The sequence below is a fragment of the Argopecten irradians genome, chromosome 13 (assembly GCF_041381155.1).
Source record: "Argopecten irradians isolate NY chromosome 13, Ai_NY, whole genome shotgun sequence".
NCBI lineage: Eukaryota > Metazoa > Mollusca > Bivalvia > Pectinida > Pectinidae > Argopecten > Argopecten irradians.
This window is the reverse complement of record NC_091146.1, coordinates 36,403,802-36,425,531: the sequence shown is the minus strand read 5'-3', so window position 1 is coordinate 36,425,531 and position 21,730 is coordinate 36,403,802. Positions and strand designations below refer to the sequence as shown.

Here is a 21,730-nt window from a genome sequence, read left to right as displayed (position 1 = left end):
GTCACAGTGGCTGAGTGGTTAAGGTGTCTGACATTCTACCACTAGCCCTCCACCTCTGGGTCACAGTGGCTGAGTGGTTAAGGTGTCTGACATTCTACCACTAGCCCTCCACCTCTGGGTCAAAGTGGCTGAGTGGTTAAGGTGTCTGACATTCTACCACTAGCCCTCCACCTCTGGGTCACAGTGGCTGAGTGGTTAAGGTGTCTGACATTCTACCACTAGCCTTCCACTTCTGGGTAACAGTGGCTGAGTGGTTAAGGTGTCTGACATTCTACCACTAGCCTTCCACTTCTGGGTAACAGCGGCTGAGTGGTTAGGATGTCTGATATTCTACCACTAGCCTTCCACTTCTGGGTAACAGCGGCTGAGTGGTTAGGATGTCTGACATTCTACCACTAGCCTTCCACTTCTGGGTAACAGCGGCTGAGTGGTTAGGATGTCTGACATTCTACCACTAGCCTTCCACTTCTGGGTAACAGCGGCTGAGTGGTTAGGATGTCTGACATTCTACCACTAGCCTTCCACTTCTGGGTAACAGCAGCTGAGTGGTTAGGATGTCTGACATTCTACCACTAGCCTTCCACTTCTGGGTAATAGCGGCTGAGTGGTTAAGATGTCTGACATTCTACCACTAGCCCTCCACCTCTCGGTTACAGAGGCCAAATGGTTAAGGTGTCTGACATTCTGCCACTAGCCCTCCACTTCTGGGTCACAGTTGCTGAGTGATCAAGGTGTCTTGACATTCTACCACTAGTCCTCCACCTCTGACTCAGTGGCTGAGTGGTTAAGGTGTCCGACATTCTACCACTAGTCCTCCACCTCTGGGTCAGTGTGGCTGAGTGGTTAAGGTGTCTAAGTTTTAAAGATGCATAATTTTTTTGATACTGTTTATGATATAAACCATTCACAAACCAAAAAACTTCAGAGGAAAGATTTATTTAAAGCACTTAAGATGATAAATGCTCAAAAACAATACAAGATACAGGAAGTATATTATATATATATATGATCAGTGTTTAACTCTAAAATCATATCTATGTAAAAACATTAAAACTTCATGATTGCATACATTCCCAAATTATGAATATACATCAAATGATAATTTCTCAAGCAATATTTTTTTTCAATCATGAATATTCATTAAATGACAATTCCACAAGCGATGAATATTCATTACAGGAACTATGATTTAGATGTGATCTAAACAAGGATAATGAAACTAAAGACTTCCACAACAGCCCTATTCATTGAATAACCCTAATATGCATGAATGAATAACAAATAGTAAATGAATATTCATAAGGGTAAAACCACTTCCCATGATAATATGATAACCCAGTAACTCCTGAAATTTAGAAGTGAATATATTCAACGGTCCCGTATTAAACTTATCAAATAGCTGCCTGATATATTACAAATGAACTATAATCCCACTTATGAATATTCATGCATAGTCATCCATATGTACATGGTGCAACATGAATATTTATGACATAGCCTTTGTTTTGTGAAGAATTTCTGATTACAAAAAATATTTAATGTCTTCAGATTTACTGATGGATGAATTAAAAGCTATTCAGACACATCAACATAACATCCGAAATCTCGCAATCTTTTAAAATGCCAACAGGGTCGCTTTAAAGGCCAACTCGTATACCTTTCCGAAACAGCTTTTTAATTTTCAAAAATGGAAACGTAAAACGAAATTGGTAATTTATATATAATACATTTATCATCGACCTCTGCACAATTTAATTAAAATAAATAAAATTTTAATTTTCTTAATGTTTAATGTTTCCTGTCGTTGTCCTGATCACTGAACATAAGTTGACTTTCACTTTTAACATAGACAGAGCAGGGAATGTTTGCATTTGTTTCATGTTGTCACTTACTTTAGCCCATCAATTACAATGTTATTATGTTATCATTGGTTAAAGATGCTACACCCCTGACAAATGGTACTTTTTCTCTATCAAAAACCGGAGTAGAGGAATCAGTACTTTTCTTCAGTTACAAAAGTTACTTACTTAACAACATTACCCCTATTGAAAAATTTGAGCTTCTCATTTTACTTCAATATGAAAATATTAAAAATAATTATTTGCGTCCCGAAAAAAATTCACACCACTATATCCTATATTGAATGAAATACTAATTGCACATGCAGTCATGCACCAAGAGAAAAATAAATTATTTTATATGTACTCTAGTGTGAATCAGACACATACATACATGATTAAACATGAGTTATTGTTCATATGATGGGTATCGTTTATGATCTGTTGGTGGTGGAGCATCTTTAAGAAACTTTTAATTTCTGTTTCGAAAAGGTATTGGGCCTTTGATGTCCTCTAGCTCTGTGAATGATGATAGGGAGTAGAAGGTGGACTTATGAATATTCATGCATGGCATAGTCATCCATATGTAAATGGTGCATCATGAATATTTGACATGAATGATGATAGGGAGTAGAAGGTGGACTTATGAATATTCATGCATAGTCATCCATATGTAAATGATGCATCATGAATATTTATGAGATGAATGATGATAGGAAGTAGAAGGTGGACTTATGAATATTCATGCATAGTCATCCATATGTAAATGATGCATCATGAATATTTATGAGATGAATGATGATAGGGAGTAGAAGGTGGACGGACGATCCAGCTGACAACTAACACACAATACTTCACATACATCATCAGCTGAACAGGTTATTATGTCCAAGTGAACAAAAATGTCTACAAACAAAATCTACTACAAATATTCAGCAGTTAAGATGGAGGAGAACATGGGTACTAATACATTATAACAAATCAAAGATTCCCACCGACTCGTAAAATCTGTCTAAAAAAAGAACATCAAGGTTTTTTTTTATAGAAGTGTCCATATCTCCCATGGACTGTTAAAACTACATGTAAATTATTGATATTACAAACTTGAGACTGTATACATTTCCTCCTATGCCCTGTGGAGTATAGTGTCTATATACAATCGTTACAAATGTACAATTTTATATCTCACTCATGTAACCTGGTAGTTTTATCTGAAATCAAATTAAACATGATCTAACAAAACATTGTAAATTTCTAAGTTTAGTGCTTCAGTTTAATAAAATGATCTATCTATATAAGGCTAACAACAATGTACAAAAAAAAAATATGCTAAAATCTTACATATCAAAATTAAACATGTTCAAGCAACATATCGGAGAGTAAAGACAAATGGTTTTCATTTCAAACCAAATAGGTTGTGGGTAATAACAAAATTATCAAAAGTATCAAAAGTTCCACCAATCAGATTACATGTAACATAACATTACACCAGTCAGATTGCTTGTAACATAACACTGAACCAATCAGATTATGTGTAACATAACATTGAACCAATCAGATTATGTGTAACATAACATTGAAAGAATCAGATTATGTGTAAAATAACATCGAACAAATCAGATTGTTTGTAACATAACATTGAACCAATCAAATTATGTGTAACATAACATTGTAACAAACAGATTGGGCATAGCATAACAATGTCGATGAACCAATCAGATTGAGTGTATGAAAATGGTTAAAATCTTGGGCCCACAAGACTGCATGCTAAACAGAAAATCAAATGTAAAACTTAAAACTTAACATTATGGACCAATTAAATACAAATAGTTATAGCTGTAAATGCAGAGATGGTTTGTGTGTAGATCCCACTCATAGTTTCAGACATTGAATTGTATATCAATTGTCTTTGTAGTATTCTTAGCAAAATCAGAATTCTTATCTTTTGTTGAAATTTTGTTGTGTCATTGAAATTTCAAAACAACTTAAGAAAAGATTGGAACATGTGATTAGTAAAGTAAAGTTTTAAAATTGAAAATTGGCCTATCAAATTTTTATGTAATTTGTAAAACTTTGAAATTGGCCAATCAAATTTAATGCAATAGATGAAACAAAGTTTTAAATTTAATGTGATAGATAAAACAAAGTTTTAAATTGAATAATCAAATTTTCATTATTAAAATCAAAGTTTTAAAATTGGCCAATCAAATTTAATGTGATAGAGCCAATCAAATTTAATGTGATAGTTAAAACAAAATTTTAAAATTGGCCAACCGAACTTAAAACATTTTCCATCATTGTGACATGATCGGGAAATATAGGTCAACTTTAAATATCGCCAGGTCGTTTAATGTAAATGAGATGATAGAGTTGTCTCCTCTTGCCGTATTGATTTCATGGCGGAATAAGAGAGTGTAGACTAAAGCTATCGTGAATATACGGCCGAACATCGTCTTTCTGTAAAAAATAAAAAAAATGTCACATATAAGCACACACAAATATTTTGTGTTCTACAGTAAATATGGCTGTCACATATCAGTACACACAAATATTTTGTGTTCTACAGTAAATATGGCTGTCACATATAAGTACACACAAATATTTCATGTTCTACAGTAATTATGGCTGTCACATATAAACTTAAAAACAAATATTTCGTGTTCTACAGTAAATATGGCTGTCACATATAAACTTAAAAACAAATATTTTGTGTTCTACAGTAAATATGTTATATGGCTGTCACATGAAGCACACACAAATATTTCGTGTTCTACAGTAAATAAGGCTGTCAAATATAAGTACACGCAAATATTTCGTGTTCTACAGTAAATATGGCTGTCACATATAAGTACACACATATATTTTGTGTTCTACAGTAAATATGGCTGTCACATATCAACTTAAAAACAAATATTTCGTGTTCTACAGTAAATATGGCTGTCACATATAAGTACACACAAATATTTCGTGTTCTAGAGTAAATATGGCCGTCACATATAAGTACACACAAATATTTCGTGTTCTAGAGTAAATATGGCTGTCACATATAAGTACACACAAATATTTCGTGTTCTACAGTAAATATGGCTGTCACATATAAACTTAAAAACAAATATTTCGTGTTCTAGAGTAAATATGGCTGTCACATATAAGTACACACAAATATTTCATGTTCTACAGTAAATATGGCTGTCACATATAAACTTAAAAACAAATATTTCGTGTTCTACAATAAATATGGCTGTCACATATAAGTACACACAAATATTTCGTGTTCTACAGTAAATATGGCTGTCACATATAAACTTAAAAACAAATATTTCATGTTCTACAGTAAATATGGCTGTCACATATAAATACACACAAATATTTCGTGTTCTACAGTAAATATGGATGTCACATATAAGTACACACAAATATTTCGTGTTCTACAGTAAATATGGCTGTCACTTACATCTATGAGACTTTCGAGGAACGGCACGAGGTTGATAAGCTCCCGATCCCTCTTATCCATAAACCAGCTGACGATTGGGATTCCGTTATCAAGCTATAAACATACAACAAAACATTCAATCTACAATGGCAGGACAGAAGCAAACATTTGTATCAAAGTATTTAGAAGCCATAGTACAAATGACAAATCTTTACGACGATCGTGTGAATTGTGACTATCGTAATGTTACCTCATCATTGGTATCTATATCCAGATGTACAGACCTATTATACACTTATTTTGATTTTTCTATTAATGATTTACCTGGTAACCGAAGGCTTGAGGAGAGTTGTATATTTACCTGGTAACCGAAGGCTTGAGGAGAGTTGTATATTTACCTGGTAACCGAAGGCTTGAGGAGAGTTGTATATTTACCTGGTAACCGAAGGCTTGAGGAGAGTTGTATATTTACCTGGTAACCGAAGGCTTGAGGAGAGTTGTATATTTACCTGGTAACCGAAGGCTTGAGGAGAGTTGTATATTTACCTTGGTAATTTACCTGGCAAGAAGGCTTGAGGAGATATTTACCTGGTAAGAAGTTGAGAGAGTGTATATTTACCTGGTAACCGAAGGCTTGAGGAGAGTTGTATATTTACCTGGTAACCGAGGGCTTGAGGAGAGTTGTATATTTACCTGGTAACCGAAGGCTTGAGGAGAGTTGTATATTTACCTGGTAACCGAAGGCTTGAGGAGAGTTGTATATTTACCTGGTAACCGAAGGCTTGAGGAGAGTTGTATATTTACCTGGTAACCAAAGGCTTGAGGAGAGTTGTATATTTACCTGGTAACTGAAGGCTTGAGGAAAGTTGTTAACCGAAGGCTTGAGGAAAGTTGTATGATATTTACCTGGTAACCGAAGGCTTGAGGAGAGATGTATGATATTTACCTGGTAACCGAAGGCTTGAGGAGAGTTATATGATATTTACCTGGTAACCGAAGGCTTGAGGAGAGTTGTCTATAATAATGGTTTTGGTGAGATCTCGACCTAGTATTGTTAGATCCTTGATGTAGTTCCCATTTACACAAAGGCAGTGCTCTCTGAACAGCCGGTGCCTGTCAACAACAACACAATAATATTCAGTAGATCCAAGGAGAGGGGGGAGTCCATGAGTACACATTTCATCGTTTTGGAACAAAGGGGCATAACACTGAAAGAAGTTGGAGGTATTTTGTTCCGATAGACAACTCGCATCTAGGAAGGTATCAATGGCCTAAAATCTTTTAACCCAACAACAAATAATTCTAGAACTGTCGAAATTTAAACCTCATGACTACAACAAATAATTCTAGAACAGTCAAAATTTAAACCTCATGACTACAACAAATAATTCTAGAACGGTCGAAATTTAAACCTCATGACTACAACAAACAAGAGGCCCAGAGGGCCTGTATCGCTCACCTGGTTTTTTGTTAGTAATTATCACAAGACTCTGACAATTAGAAAAATAAGCAAATTGACTCCCAAAGTTTAATTTTGAATCACAACCCATACAATGATGCTATTGATACCATACAAATATGCTATCCAATACATAGGTTCAGAGACAAAGTAATTTATATGAAAATAGTAGCCTAATTGACCTTTTGACCTCGCATCTATTGCCGTCTAAGGCCCCGGGGTCAGCCCTATCATTTGTACAATTTCAAATCCCAACCCTATAAGGATGCTCTACCATTGCATTATAAGTGCTCTTCCATTCTTAGTTGCAGAGAAGAAGTCGTTTATATGGAAATAGCTAAATTGACCCCTTTTGACCCCACCCTTCAGGCCCCCGGGGAGTTGTATATTTACCTGGTAACCGAAGGCTTGAGGAGAGTTGTATATTTACCTGGTAACCGAAGGCTTGAGGAGAGTTGTATATTTACCTGGTAACCGAAGCTTGAGGAGAGTTGGTATATTTTACCTGGTAACCGAAGGCTTGAGGAGAGTTGTATATTTACCTGGTAACTGAAGGCTTGAGGAGAGTTGTATATTTACCTGGTAACCAAAGGCTTGAGGAGAGTTGTATATTTACCTGGTAACTGAAGGCTTGAGGAAAGTTGTTAACCGAAGGCTTGAGGAAAGTTGTATGATATTTACCTGGTAACCGAAGGCTTAAGGAGAGATGTATGATATTTACCTGGTAACCTGAAGGCTTGAGGAGAGTTATATTGATATTTACCGAACCTAGTATTGTTAGATCCTTGATGTTGTTCCCATTTACACAAAGGCAGTGCTCTCTGAACAGCCGGTGCCTGTCACAACAACACAAGGCAGTTCCAAGGAGAGGGGGGGAGTCCATGAGTACACATTTCATCATTTTGGAACAAAGGGGCATAAATCACTGAAAGGAAGTTGGAGGTATTCTTGTTCATAGGATCTAACTCGATCTAGGGAAGGTCTCAATGGCCTAAATCTTTTATGCCCTACTACAAATATTTCTTAGTACTGTTCAAATTTTAAACCTCATGACTACAACAAATAATTCTAGGAACGGTCGAATTAAAACCTCATGACTACAACAAATAATTCTAGAACTGCGAACTGAAATTTAAACCTCATGACTACAACAAACATAATTCTCTATAGAACTGCTGAAATTTAAACCTCATGACATACAACCAAATAATTCTAGATACAGTCAAAATTTAAACCTCATGACTACAACAAATCATTCTAGGAGGTTCGAAATTTAAACCTTCATGATACACAACACATAATTCTAGAACTGCTGAAGATTTAAACCTAATGACAAACAACAAATAATTCTATAGAACAGTCCGAAATTTAAACCTTATGATACAACACATAATTCTAGAACTGCTTGAAATGTACAACACTAATTCTAGAACTGGCTGAAATTAAAACCTTATACATAAGCAAACAAGAGGCCCAGAGGGCCTGTATCGCTCACCTGGTTTTTTGTTAGTAATTATCACAAGACTCTGACAATTAGAAAAATAAGCAAATTGACTCCCAAAGTTTAATTTTGAATCACAACCATACAATGATGCTATTGATACCATACAAATATGCTATCCAATACATAGGTTCAGAGACAAAGTAATTTATATGAAAATAGTAGCCTAATTGACCTTTTGACCTCGCATCTATTGCCGTCTAAGGCCCCGGGGGTCAGCCCTATCATTTGTACAATTTCAAATCCCAGCCCTATAAGGATGCTACCATTGCATTATAAGTGCTCTTCCATTCTTAGTTGCAGAGAAGAAGTCGTTTATATGGAAATAGCTAAATTGACCCCTTTTGACCCCACCCTTCAGGCCCCCGGGGGGTCAGCCCCATCATTTGCAAAATTTTGAATCCAAACCCTATAAGGATGTAACCATTGCATTATGAGCGTAATCCCATGTTAAGTTGCAGAGAAAAAGTCATTTATATGGAAATTGACCACTTTTGACCCCGCCCCTCAGGCCCCCGGGGGGTTAGCCCTATCATTTGCACAATTTTGAATCCCCACACTATAAGGATACTACCATTGTATTATGGGTGCTATACCGTGCTTAGTTTCAGAGAAGAAGTCGTTTATATGGAAAGAGCCAAATTGGCCACTTTCGACCCCGCCCCTCAGGCCCCCTGGGGGTCAGCCCCATCATTTGCACAATTTTGAATCCCCACCCTATAAAGATGCTACCATTGCATTATGGGTGCTATACCATGCTTAGTTTCAGAGAAGAAGTCGTTTATATGGAAATAGCCAAATTGGCCCCTTTTGACCCCGCCCCTCAGGCCCCCTGGGGGTCAGCCCCATCATTTGTACAATTTTGAATCCCCATCCTATAAGGATGCTACCATTGCATTATGGGTGCTATCCCATGCTTGGTTTCAGAGAAGAAGTCGTTTATATGGAAATAGCCAAATTGAACCCTTTTGACCCCGCCCCTCAGGCCCCCCGGGGGGTCAGCCACATCATTTGTACAATTTTGAATCCCCAACCTATAAAGATACTACCATTGCATTATGAGTGCTATCTCATGCTTAGTTTCAGAGAAGAAGTCGTTTATATGGAAATAGCCAAATTGACCCCATTTGACCCCGCCCCTCAGGCCCCGGGGGGTCAGCCCCATCATTTGTACAATTTTGAATCCCCACCCTATAAGGATGCTACCATTGCATTATGGGTGCTATCCAATGCTTGGTTTCAGAGAAGAAGTCGTTTATATGGAAATAGCCAAATTGACCCCATTTGACCCCGCCCCTCAGGCCCCCGGGGGGTCAGCCACATCATTTGTACAATTTTTAATCCCTACCCTATAACGATACTACCATTGCATTATGAGTGCTATCTCATGCTTAGTTTCAGAGAAGAAGTCGTTTATATGGAAATAGCCAAATTGACCCCATTTGACCCCGCCCCTCAGGCCCCCGGGGGGTCAGCCCCATCATTTGTACAATTTTGAATCCCCACCCTATAAGGATGCTACCATTGCATTATGGGTGCTATCCCATGCTTGGTTTCAGAGAAGAAGTCGTTTATATGGAAATAGCCAAATTGACCCCATTTGACCCCGCCCCTCAGGCCCCCGGGGGGTCAGCCCCATCATTTGTACAATTTTGAATCCCCACCCTATAAGGATGCTACCATTGCATTATGGGTGCTATCCCATGCTTGGTTTCAGAGAAGAAGTCGTTTATATGGAAATAGCCAAATTGACCCCTTTGGCCCCGCCTCTCAGGCCCCTGGGGGGTCAGCCCCATCATTTGTACAATTTTCAGTTAGTAGCCCATAAGGATGCTACCAGTCAAATTTTGTTGAAATCCGACCAGCGGTTATGGAGAAGAAGTCGATTGTTGACGGACGGACGGACGGACGGACGGGACGACGGACGACGGACGACGGACGACGGACGGACGACGGACGACGGACGCCGGACGCCACGGTATGGCATAAGCTCACCTTGGTCCTTCGGACCAGGTGAGCTAATAATTCTAGAACGGTCGAAATTAAAACCTCATGACTACAACAAATAATTCTAGAACAGTCGAAATTTAAACCTCATGACTACAACACATAATTCTAGAACTGCTGAAATTTAAACCTCATGACAACAACAAATAATTCTAGAACAGTCGAAATTTAAACCTCATGACTACAACACATAATTCTAGAACTGCTGAAATTTAAACCTCATGACTACAACAAATAATTCTAGAACAGTCGAAATTTAAACCTAATGACTACAACACATAATTCTAGAACAGTCGAAATTTAAACCTCATGACTACAACACATAATTCTAGAACAGTCGAAATTTAAACCTTATGACTACAACAAATAATTCTAGAACAGTCGAAATTTAAACCTAATGACTACAACACATAATTCTAGAACAGTCGAAATTTAAACCTCTATGACTACAACACATAATTCTAGAACAGTCGAAATTTAAACCTAATGACTGCAACAAATAATTCTAGAACAGTCGAAATTTAAACCTTATGACTACAACAAATAATTCTGTGAACGCATTTTATGCAGTATCTTACAAATTTTATCAATAATACAACAAAAGAATGATAAATTTGCAATAGTATTTATAATAACAAAAGAATGATAGATTTACAATAGTATTTATAATAACACAAGAAATGATAGATTTACAATAGTATTTATAATACAAAAGAATGATAGATTTACAATAGTATTTATAATAACACAAGAAATGATAGATTTACAATAGTATTTATAATAACACAAGAAATGATAGATTTACAATAGTATTTATAATACAAAAGAATGATAGATTTACAATAGTATTTATAATAACACAAGAAATGATAGATTTACAATAGTATTTATAATAACACAAGAAATGATAGATTTACAATAGTATTTATAATACAAAAGAATGATAGATTTACAATAGTATTTATAATACAAAAGAATGATAGATTTACAATAGTATTTATAATAACATAAGAAATGATAGATTTACAATAGTATTTATAATACAAAAGAATGATAGATTTACAATAGTATTTATAATAACACAAGAAATGATAGATTTACAATAGTATTTATAATAACACAAGAAATGATAGATTTACAATAGTATTTATAATACAAAAGAATGATAGATTTACAATAGTATTTATAATAACACAAGAAATGATACATTTACAATAGTATTTATAATAACTAAGAAAGTAGCTTACTTTATAATAACTAAGAAATCAGCTTACTTTATAATAACTAAGAAATTAGCTTACTTTATGATAACACAAGAAATCAGCTTACTTTATGATAACTAAGAAATCAGCTTACTTTGTAATAACTAAGAAATCAGCTTACTTTGTAATAACATAAGAAATCAGCTTACTTTGTAATAACTAAGAAATTAGCTTACTTTATGATAACACAAGAAATCGGCTTACTTTATGATAACACAAGAAATCAGCTTATTTTATAATAACATAAGAAATCTGCATACTTTGTAATAACATAAGAAATCAGCTTACTTTATGAAACGTTTATCAGGATCCAGCAGGTTCATCAGTTTATCGGCGTAAACTTTCTTGGAGGCTGTGAATAATATCACCTCATAGTGCTTAGAGACTCTCTCCAGGAATTCGCGGAAGTGAGGCCGGGTCCGTACGAACACCTACAAATATAACACACACCATTATATAGGGGACCAAAGGCTGTCGGAAGTGAGGCCAGGTCTGTATGAACACCTTTGATTACATCAGTACGTTTACAGTACCTGATAAGTGACATTTGATTACATCAGTACGTTTACAGTACCTGATAAGTAACATTTGATTGCATCAGTACGTTTACAGTACCTGATAAGTGACATTTGATTACGTCAGTACGTTTACAGTACCTGATAAGTGACATTTGATTACATCAGTACATTTACAGTACCTGATAAGTGACATTTGATTACATCAGTACGTTTACAGTACCTGATAAGTGACATTTGATTACATCAGTACGTTTACAGTACCTGATAAGTGACATTTGATTACATCAGTACGTTTACAGTACCTGATAAGTGACATTTGATTACATCAGTACGTTTACAGTACCTGATAAGTGACATTTGATTACATCAGTACGTTTACAGTACCTGATAAGTGACATTTGATTACATCAGTACGTTTACAGTACCTGATAAGTGACATTTGATTACATCAGTACATTTACAGTACATGATAAGTGACATTTGATTACATCAGTACGTTTACAGTACATGATAAGTGACATTTGATTACATCAGTACATTTACAGTACCCGATAAGTGACATTTGATTACATCAGTACATTTACAGTACCTGATAAGTGACATTTGATTACATCAGTACGTTTACAGTACATGATAAGTGACATTTGATTACATCAGTACATTTACAGTACCTGATAAGTGACATTTGATTACATCAGTACGTTTACAGTACCTGATAAGTGACATTTGATTACATCAGTACGTTTACAGTACCTGATAAGTGACATTTGATTACATCAGTACGTTTACAGTACCTGATAAGTGACATTTGATTACATCAGTACATTTACAGTACCTGATAAGTGACATTTGATTACATCAGTACGTTTACAGTACCTGATAAGTGACATTTGATTACATCAGTACGTTTACAGTACATGATAAGTGACATTTGATTACATCAGTACATTTACATTTACAGTACCTGATAAGTGACATTTGATTACATCAGTACGTTTACAGTACCTGATAAGTGACATTTGATTACATCAGTACGTTTACAGTACATGATAAGTGACATTTGATTACATCAGTACGTTTACAGTACATGATAAGTAACATTTGATTACATCAGTACGTTTACAGTACATGATAAGTGACATTTGATTACATCAGTACGTTTACAGTACATGATAAGTGACATTTGATTACATCAGTACATTTACAGTACCTGATAAGTGACATTTGATTACATCAGTACGTTTACAGTACATGATAAGTGACATTTGATTACATCAGTACGTTTACAGTACATGATAAGTGACATTTGATTACATCAGTACGTTTACAGTACCTGATAAGTGACATTTGATTACATCAGTACATTTACAGTACCTGATAAGTGACATTTGATTACATCAGTACATTTACAGTACCTGATAAGTGACATTTGATTACATCAGTACGTTTACAGTACCTGATAAGTGACATTTGATTACATCAGTACGTTTACAGTACCTGATAAGTAACATTTGATTACATCAGTACATTTACAGTACCTGATAAGTGACATTTGATTACATCAGTACGTTTACAGTACATGATAAGTGACATTTGATTACATCAGTACATTTACAGTACCTGATAAGTGACATTTGATTACATCAGTACATTTACAGTACATGATAAGTGACATTTGATTACATCAGTACGTTTACAGTACATGATAAGTGACATTTGATTACATCAGTACGTTTACAGTACATGATAAGTGACATTTGATTACATCAGTACGTTTACAGTACATGATAAGTGACATTTGATTACATCAGTACGTTTACAGTACATGATAAGTGACATTTGATTACATCAGTACGTTTACAGTACATGATAAGTGACATTTGATTACATCAGTACATTTACAGTACCTGATAAGTGACATTTGATTACATCAGTACGTTTACAGTACATGATAAGTGACATTTGATTACATCAGTACGTTTACAGTACCTGATAAGTGACATCTTGGAACAGCACAGGAAACGTAAAGGCTGCGTCCTCCAGTTCAGTCAGACTACAGTGTACCAACGTCTCGTCCTGAAACACGAAAGATCGATGACATCCTAATTTACATCCAGAAATACAAAAGATGGACAACATTTATAATTTACACCCAGACACATTATCACAGGAATGTCGCTATACGTCAACATTGATGATTTCATCTACAACATGTACAATAAATGTGGTATCTAATGGTGACATCACATAATTGTCTTGTGCATGTGAGCTGTCGTACATCCCCATATAAGTTATCCCCTGTATAAGATAGAGTTATCCCCAGCAACCATGAGATATCCCTATAAAGTGTGGGAGAAAAGAGTAAACCAATAGTCCCCAATTCCCTGTCAGGAACTGATAACTTAAACAAATCTGGTCAGGCTTATAACACACAGTTAAGTATAGAGTTCATTACCCAAGCTTGGTCCAAGGGACACAACTCTTTGTCTTAAATTCCTCTCAACGATAAAATGAAAATTTAGTGAAGTTTTTAGACAATCAATCTAATGGCAAAACTTTTTCTGTTTAAGTTTTATGAACAAACAGTAATTAGCCTGGTGAGTGGACAAGAAGAGAGGGAATTCTGGTTCTCACTGATCTCTACTCATCAGTAATTTGGGATAGTGATATTTACCAGATCTAGCGATATTTATTTACCAGATGTAGTGATATTTACCAGATCTAGCGATATTTATTTACCAGATGTAGTGATATTTACCAGATGTAGTGATATTTACCAGATCTAGCGATATTTATTTACCAGATGTAGTGATATTTACCAGATCTAGCGATATTTATTTACCAGATGTAGTGATATTTACCAGATCTAGCGATATTTAAGATCTAGCGATATTTATTTACCAGATGTAGTGATATTTACCATATCTAGTGATATTTACCAGATCTAGCGATATTTATTTACCAGATGTAGCGATATTTACCAGATCTAGCAAAATTTACCAGATCTAGTGATATTTACCAGATCTAGCGATATTTACCAGATCTAGTGATATTTACTAGATGTACCAGATCTAGCGATATTTACCAGATCTAGCGATATTTACCAGATCTAGCGATATTTACCATATCTAGTGATATTTACCAGATCATATTTTACCAGATCTAGCGATATTTACCAGATGTAGTGATATTTACCAGATCTAGTGATATTTACCAGATCTAGCGATATTTAACAGATCTAGCGATATTTATTTACCAGATGTAGTGATATTTACCAGATCTAGTGATATTTACCAGATCTAGCGATATTTATTTACCAGATGTAGCGATATTTACCAGATCAAGTGATATTTACCAGATCTAGTGATATTTACCAGATCTAGCGATATTTTTTTACCAGATCAAGTGATATTTACCAGATCAAGTGATATTTACCAGATCTAGTGATATTTACCAGATCTAGTGATATTTACCAGATTTAGTGATATTTACCAGATCTAGCAATATTTACCAGATCTAGCGATATTTACTAGCGATATTTACCAGATCAAGTGATATTTACCAGATCTAGTGATATTTACCAGATGTAGTGATATTTACCAGATGTAGTGATATTTACCAGATCTAGCGATATTTACCAGATCTAGCGATATTTACCAGATCTAGTGATATTTACCAGATGTAGTGATATTTACCAGATCTAGCGATATTTACCAGATAAGCGATATTTACTAGATGTAGTGATATTTACCAGATCTAGTGATATTTACCAGATCTAGCGATATTTACCAGATAAGCGATATTTACCAGATGTAGTGATATTTACAGATCTAGTGATATTTACCAGATCTAGCGATATTTACCAGATCTAGTGATATTTACCAGATCTAGCGATATTTACCAGATCAAGTACAAGAGAGAACTCGGGTGAACTCCTCGTCTTCAGAGGTAAGGCAGGCATGCGGACACGCAGCTCGTCTGTCAATGGCGGCAGATTCTTTATAAACAGGTACCTATAACATGATACAGTACTAATTAATATACGTCTAAACATATAATTCAAATATATGTCTAACCATACAATTTAAATATACGTCTAACCATACAATTTAAATATATGTCTAACCATACAAATAAATAAATATATGTCTAACCATACAATTTTAATATACGTCTAACCATACAAATCAAATATACATCTAACCACACAATTAAATAAATATACGTCTAACCATACAATTAAATAAATATACGTCTAACCATACAATTAAATAAATATACGTCTAACCATACAATTTAAATTAATATACACCTAACCATACAATTTAAATAATTTCCACAGAAATTTGCATTTGTGTCCTAGTCAAGAGAGGCCTTGCTTGCCCCTTACAAGTTATTCGGGGTTCACACCTCTTTCTGTGACCCGTAATGTTATTCGGGGTTCACACCTCTTTCTGTGACCCGTAATGTTATTCGGGGTTCACACCTCTTTCTGTGGCCCATAATGTTATTCGGGGTTCACACCTCTTTCTGTGACCCGTAATGTTATTCAGGGGTTCACACCTCTTTCTGTGGCCCATAATGTTATTCGGGGTTCACACCTCTTTCTGTGACCCGTAATGTTATTCGGGGTTCACACCTCTTTCTGTGACCCGTAATGTTATTCGGGGTTCACACCTCTTTCTGTGACCCGTAATGTTATTCGGGGTTCACACCTCTTTCTGTGACCCGTAATGTTATTCGGGGTTCACACCTCTTTCTGTGACCCGTCATGTTATTCGGGGTTCACACCTCTTTCTGTGACCTATAATGTTATTCGGGGTTCACACCTCTTTCTGTGACCCGCGGGGTTCACACCTCTTTCTGTGACCCGTAATGTTATTCAGGGGTTCACACCTTTTTCTGTGACCCGCATTGTTTTTCAGGGTTTCGTGAACTTACGGATCAAATGGTTCCACTTCCCAATCTCCCTCCTCAAAAGTTTCGTCTGTGGTATTCTGCTGGTCCTCATTCGGGTAAACAACAATCTCGTCCTCGGAGCCTTCTACTTTCCTGTAAATACATACCAAAGTCTTCATGCAATTCATTATCAAAGTAGTTCAACGATCATTATAGAAAAGCATACAGTCGGAGCTGCCATTTAGGGCCAAACAGCTCACAAACAATGTCTTCACACATTTCACTATCAAAGAAGTTCAAAAACCTTAACTATTGGCCTTTTTGCAAGGTCTTTCCTAAATCATTCTAGGTGTCATTTAGGCCCAAACAGTTCATAAACAACACATATTGTATCATTTAACTCACAAGCCATGATAATGCATGGTAAATATTTCATAAAGCCTTTTGTCATACAGCCATGTCATAAAATATCTTAAGACAAATGTGACATCACAGGCATGATCAAAATATGACATGGTACAATTGTCTCGGTAGAATGGAACACTAAATCTCAGCCTGAATTCACCACTCTTATATAGAAACGAAATTGAAAATTCTGTCTATTTTCATAAATCCTAGTTATGTGATAAATAGAATCTTACACTCATGGCTATGTAATATGAAATTTATTAAACAATTTCAATAATTTGTTATGCCACTTAAAGGCTTGTGGCTTATCAAATTAATGAACTTGTTTGATAAATTTCAAATTACATAGCCACCAATGTATGATCCTCTATTTAAACCCAAATAAATGATCATTTCACCTATAGACCAAGTTGTTGTTATCTTCTGTAACTAATCTCTCCTCGTTGTCCAGGTAACCGTCGCTATTGGTGTCTACTCGGCTGTTGTTATTGTCCACACAGCTAACGTTGTCAAGACAAGCCAAATTGTAGGCAGGCTCTTTGTTTTCTTTTGCTGAAATATTAGATTTCTTATTGATAAATTCCCTGTATTTATTAATTTAAAGCAGAATTAACAAGTATAAACGACAGACTTTTTATGTTAGAAAACAAGGTGTTGCATAAAAAAAAAACTTTTTGCTAAAAGTAAGCAGCAAGAAAAAATGTTTTCCAGTTACTAAAATGAATGCACTTTTAAATGTGATATAGCCTGATGTACCAGATGTTAAACTAGAAATATGTCTGTTAGACATTTAGTGCTCGCTAAATACTTTCTAATATTAATTTCCGGTATGAAATCATCCTCAACAACAGGTGTACATAGCGCTTTCGCTCATTATCCTTGGGACTATTGCAAGGAGATGGTTTACACCCTTGGTGCATTGTAATAAATACTTTCCTTTACTTCATCAGAATTTTAAATGTGTACCAGATGTTAAAAAACTTACCTGATGAGGAATAATCTGAATCGTCGCTTTCTCCTTCACCACCAAAGTCCAGCGTCTTGGCAATGAGCTCCAAGTCATCACTTTCAGCTCCTGAATGATAATGTAAGTTAAACAGTGAAACTCATTACAGTGTAATACTACCAATGATACTGTATTAGAGGTACAGATGGAAGTTATACAGTAAAACTCATTACAGTGTAATACTACCAATGATATTGTATTAGAGGTACGGATGGAAGTTATACAGTGAAACTCATTACAGTGTAATACTACCAATGATATTGTATTAGAGGTATGGATGGAAGTTATACAGTGAAACTCATTACAGTGTAATACTACCAATGATACTGTATTAGAGGTACGGATGGAAGTTATACAGTGAAACTCATTACAGTGTAATACTACCAATGATATTGTATTAGAGGTACGGATGGAAGTTATACAGTGAAACTCATTACAGTGTAATACTACCAATGATATTGTATTACAGGTATGGATGGAAGTTATACAGTGAAACTCATTACAGTGTAATACTACCAATGATATTGTATTACAGGTATGGATGGAAGTTATACTGTAAAACTCATTACAGTGTAATACTACCAATGATATTGTATTAGAGGTACGGATGGAAGTTATACAGTGAAACTCATTACAGTGTAATACTACCAATGATATTGTATTAGAGGTACGGATGGAAGTTATACAGTGAAACTCATTACAGTGTAATACTACCAATGATATTGTATTAGAGGTACGAATGGAAGTTATACTGTAAAACTCATTACAGTGTAATACTACCAATGATATTGTATTAGAGGTATGGATGGAAGTTATACAGTGAAACTCATTACAGTGTTATACTACCAATGATACTGTATTAGAGGTACGGATGGAAGTTATACAGTGAAACTCATTACAGTGTAATACTACCAATGATACTGTATTAGAGGTACGGATATTTCTCTAACAGAAAGTTTCATCTAAAACCATTCAGTAAAGTAACATCAATATTACTTGTTCCACATAAGGTTAGGAAAAGCCTGAAAATCCATCAAATGAGATAGTTATAATTCAGATGCATTAATTTATTACAAACTAGAACTGTCCCCAGAACAGTTGACTAACAGATGACTGCCTTTTGGCCATTTCGGTGACAGATTGGTTCCAAATTGAATATGCACAACAAGGGTCCAATAGGAGCTTATGCTGAGATTTGAGAAAGATCCCTTCTGTACTTTCAAAGAAATATTGGTAACAACAACTGTTGATGGATGGACAATCTGAAAGATGGATGACCATCCACGGACAAAAGGCCATTTGAATAGCTCATCTGATGATGGTGAGCCGAAACACTTTATCACACTAAGACAAACTGACTTAATGTCTAAATTTTGACGAAATCTCCCCGTGTGAGGGAATAAAGATCTAAACCTTCACTATCACTACGAAACTCCTTGTACAACCTTACCTTGGCCATAGAACTGATAGGTGGGTGGGAGATCGTGCCGTGGTTGGTAGTTCGTGGGGGACTAGTAACCTTACCTTGGCCATAGAACTGATAGGTGGGTGGGAGATCGTGCCGTGGTTGGTAGTTCGTGGGGGACTAGTAACCTTACCTTAGCCATAGAACTGATAGGTGGGTGAGAAGATCGTGCCGTGGGTGGTAGTTCGTGGGGGACTAGTAACCTTACCTTGGCCATAGAACTGATAGGTGGGTGAGAAGATCGTGCCGTGGGTGGTAGTTCGTGGGGGACTAGTAACCTTACCTTGGCCATAGAACTGAAAGGTGGGTGAGAATATCGTGCCGTGGGTGGTAGTTCGTGGGGGACTAGTAACCTTACCTTGGCCATAGAACTGATAGGTGGGTGAGAAGATCGTGCCGTGGTTGGTAGTTCGTGGGGGACTAGTAACCTTACCTTGGCCATAGAACTGATAGGTGGGTGAGAAGATCGTGCCGTGGTTGGTAGTTCGTGGGGGACTAGTAACCTTACCTTGGCCATAGAACTGATAGGTGGGTGAGAATATCGTGCCGTGGTTGGTAGTTCGTGGAGGACTAGTAGGGTCGTTATTCTCCGTTACTTGATTCAATGGCTTCTTCTGACCTCCTGGTGTATCAAAAAACAATTATTATCAAAGTATCCAAGGCTGGTCTAAATCATAATGTAATTCACAGAATTCAGAAGTAAGAAATTCATCCCTGGTCCCGAATTTTGAATTTTTTTTGTTTTGTTTTGTTTTTTGTAAACAATTTGTATACCTGCATGGTCACTGGTGGCCATTTTGAATACCTGCTAATATGGATATTATTAACACTATCCATGTAGATCCTCCTCCTCGATACTCCAAGGGTTACTATCACTGTCATTTTATATCTGGGCTATGTCAGATCATAACTAAAGGCCAATCACAGGCCTAGGGACTTCCTTTGAACTCAAATACTCAAAAACAGACTTCAAATAAAAAATGTTACATTATGGTTGATATTTTTAGTTGCAAGAAGTTTTGCTAATATGTTAATATCATTTGCTGATTGGGGTTTAAACATATCATGGTACCATGCCTTTGTGTAAACTCCTCATATCATGACAGTGTTATAGTTACACATATCATGGTACCATGTCTTTGTGTAAACTCCTCATACCATGACAGTGTTATAGTTACACATATCATGGTACCATGTGTAAACTCCTCATACCATGACAGTGTTATAGTTACACATATCATGTTACCATGTGTAAACTCCTCATACCATGACAGTGTTATAGTTACATATATCATGGTACCATGACTTTGTGTAAACTCCTCATATCATGACAGTGTTATAGTTACACATATCATGGTACCATGTGTAAACTCCTCATACCATGACAGTGTTATAGTTACACATATCATGTTACCATGTGTAAACTCCTCATACCATGACAGTGTTATAGTTACACATATCATGGTACCATGTCTTTGTGTAAACTCCTCATACCATGACAGTGTTATAGTTACACATATCATGGTACCATGTGTAAACTCCTCATACCATGACAGTGTTATAGTTACACATATCATGGTACCATGCCTTTGTGTAAACTCCTCATACCATGACAGTGTTATAGTTACACATATCATGGTACCATGTGTAAACTCCTCATACCATGACAGTGTTATAGTTACACATATCATGGTACCATGTGTAAACTCCTCATACCATGACAGTGTTATAGTTACACATATCATGGTACCATGTGTAAACTCCTCATACCATGACAGTGTTATAGTTACACATATCATGGTACCATGTGTAAACTCCTCATACCATGACAGTGTTATAGTTACACATATCATGGTACCATGTGTAAACTCCTCATACCATGACAGTGTTATAGTTACACATATCATGGTACCATGTGTAAACTCCTCATACCA

The 21,730-nt window shown here is 35.9% G+C and overlaps 1 protein-coding gene across 1 annotated transcript in view; it reads right to left on the bottom strand.

The window, feature by feature from the left end:
* Positions 1 to 920: 920 nt before the first annotated feature.
* Positions 921 to 21,730, bottom strand: part of LOC138306319 (CTD small phosphatase-like protein 2-A) — a 39,702-nt gene continuing 18,892 nt past the window's right edge. The window contains exons 4-13 of the mRNA XM_069246754.1: positions 20,305 to 20,418; positions 18,311 to 18,400; positions 17,724 to 17,877; positions 16,960 to 17,070; positions 15,920 to 16,031; positions 14,008 to 14,094; positions 11,789 to 11,931; positions 6,258 to 6,384; positions 5,293 to 5,385; positions 921 to 4,295 (exon numbers count right to left, since the gene is read on the bottom strand). Coding sequence (XP_069102855.1) covers positions 4,233 to 4,295; positions 5,293 to 5,385; positions 6,258 to 6,384; positions 11,789 to 11,931; positions 14,008 to 14,094; positions 15,920 to 16,031; positions 16,960 to 17,070; positions 17,724 to 17,877; positions 18,311 to 18,400; positions 20,305 to 20,418 — 1,094 coding nt within the window. The 3' untranslated portion in view covers positions 921 to 4,232. The remainder of the gene's footprint in view (positions 4,296 to 5,292; positions 5,386 to 6,257; positions 6,385 to 11,788; positions 11,932 to 14,007; positions 14,095 to 15,919; positions 16,032 to 16,959; positions 17,071 to 17,723; positions 17,878 to 18,310; positions 18,401 to 20,304; positions 20,419 to 21,730) is intronic.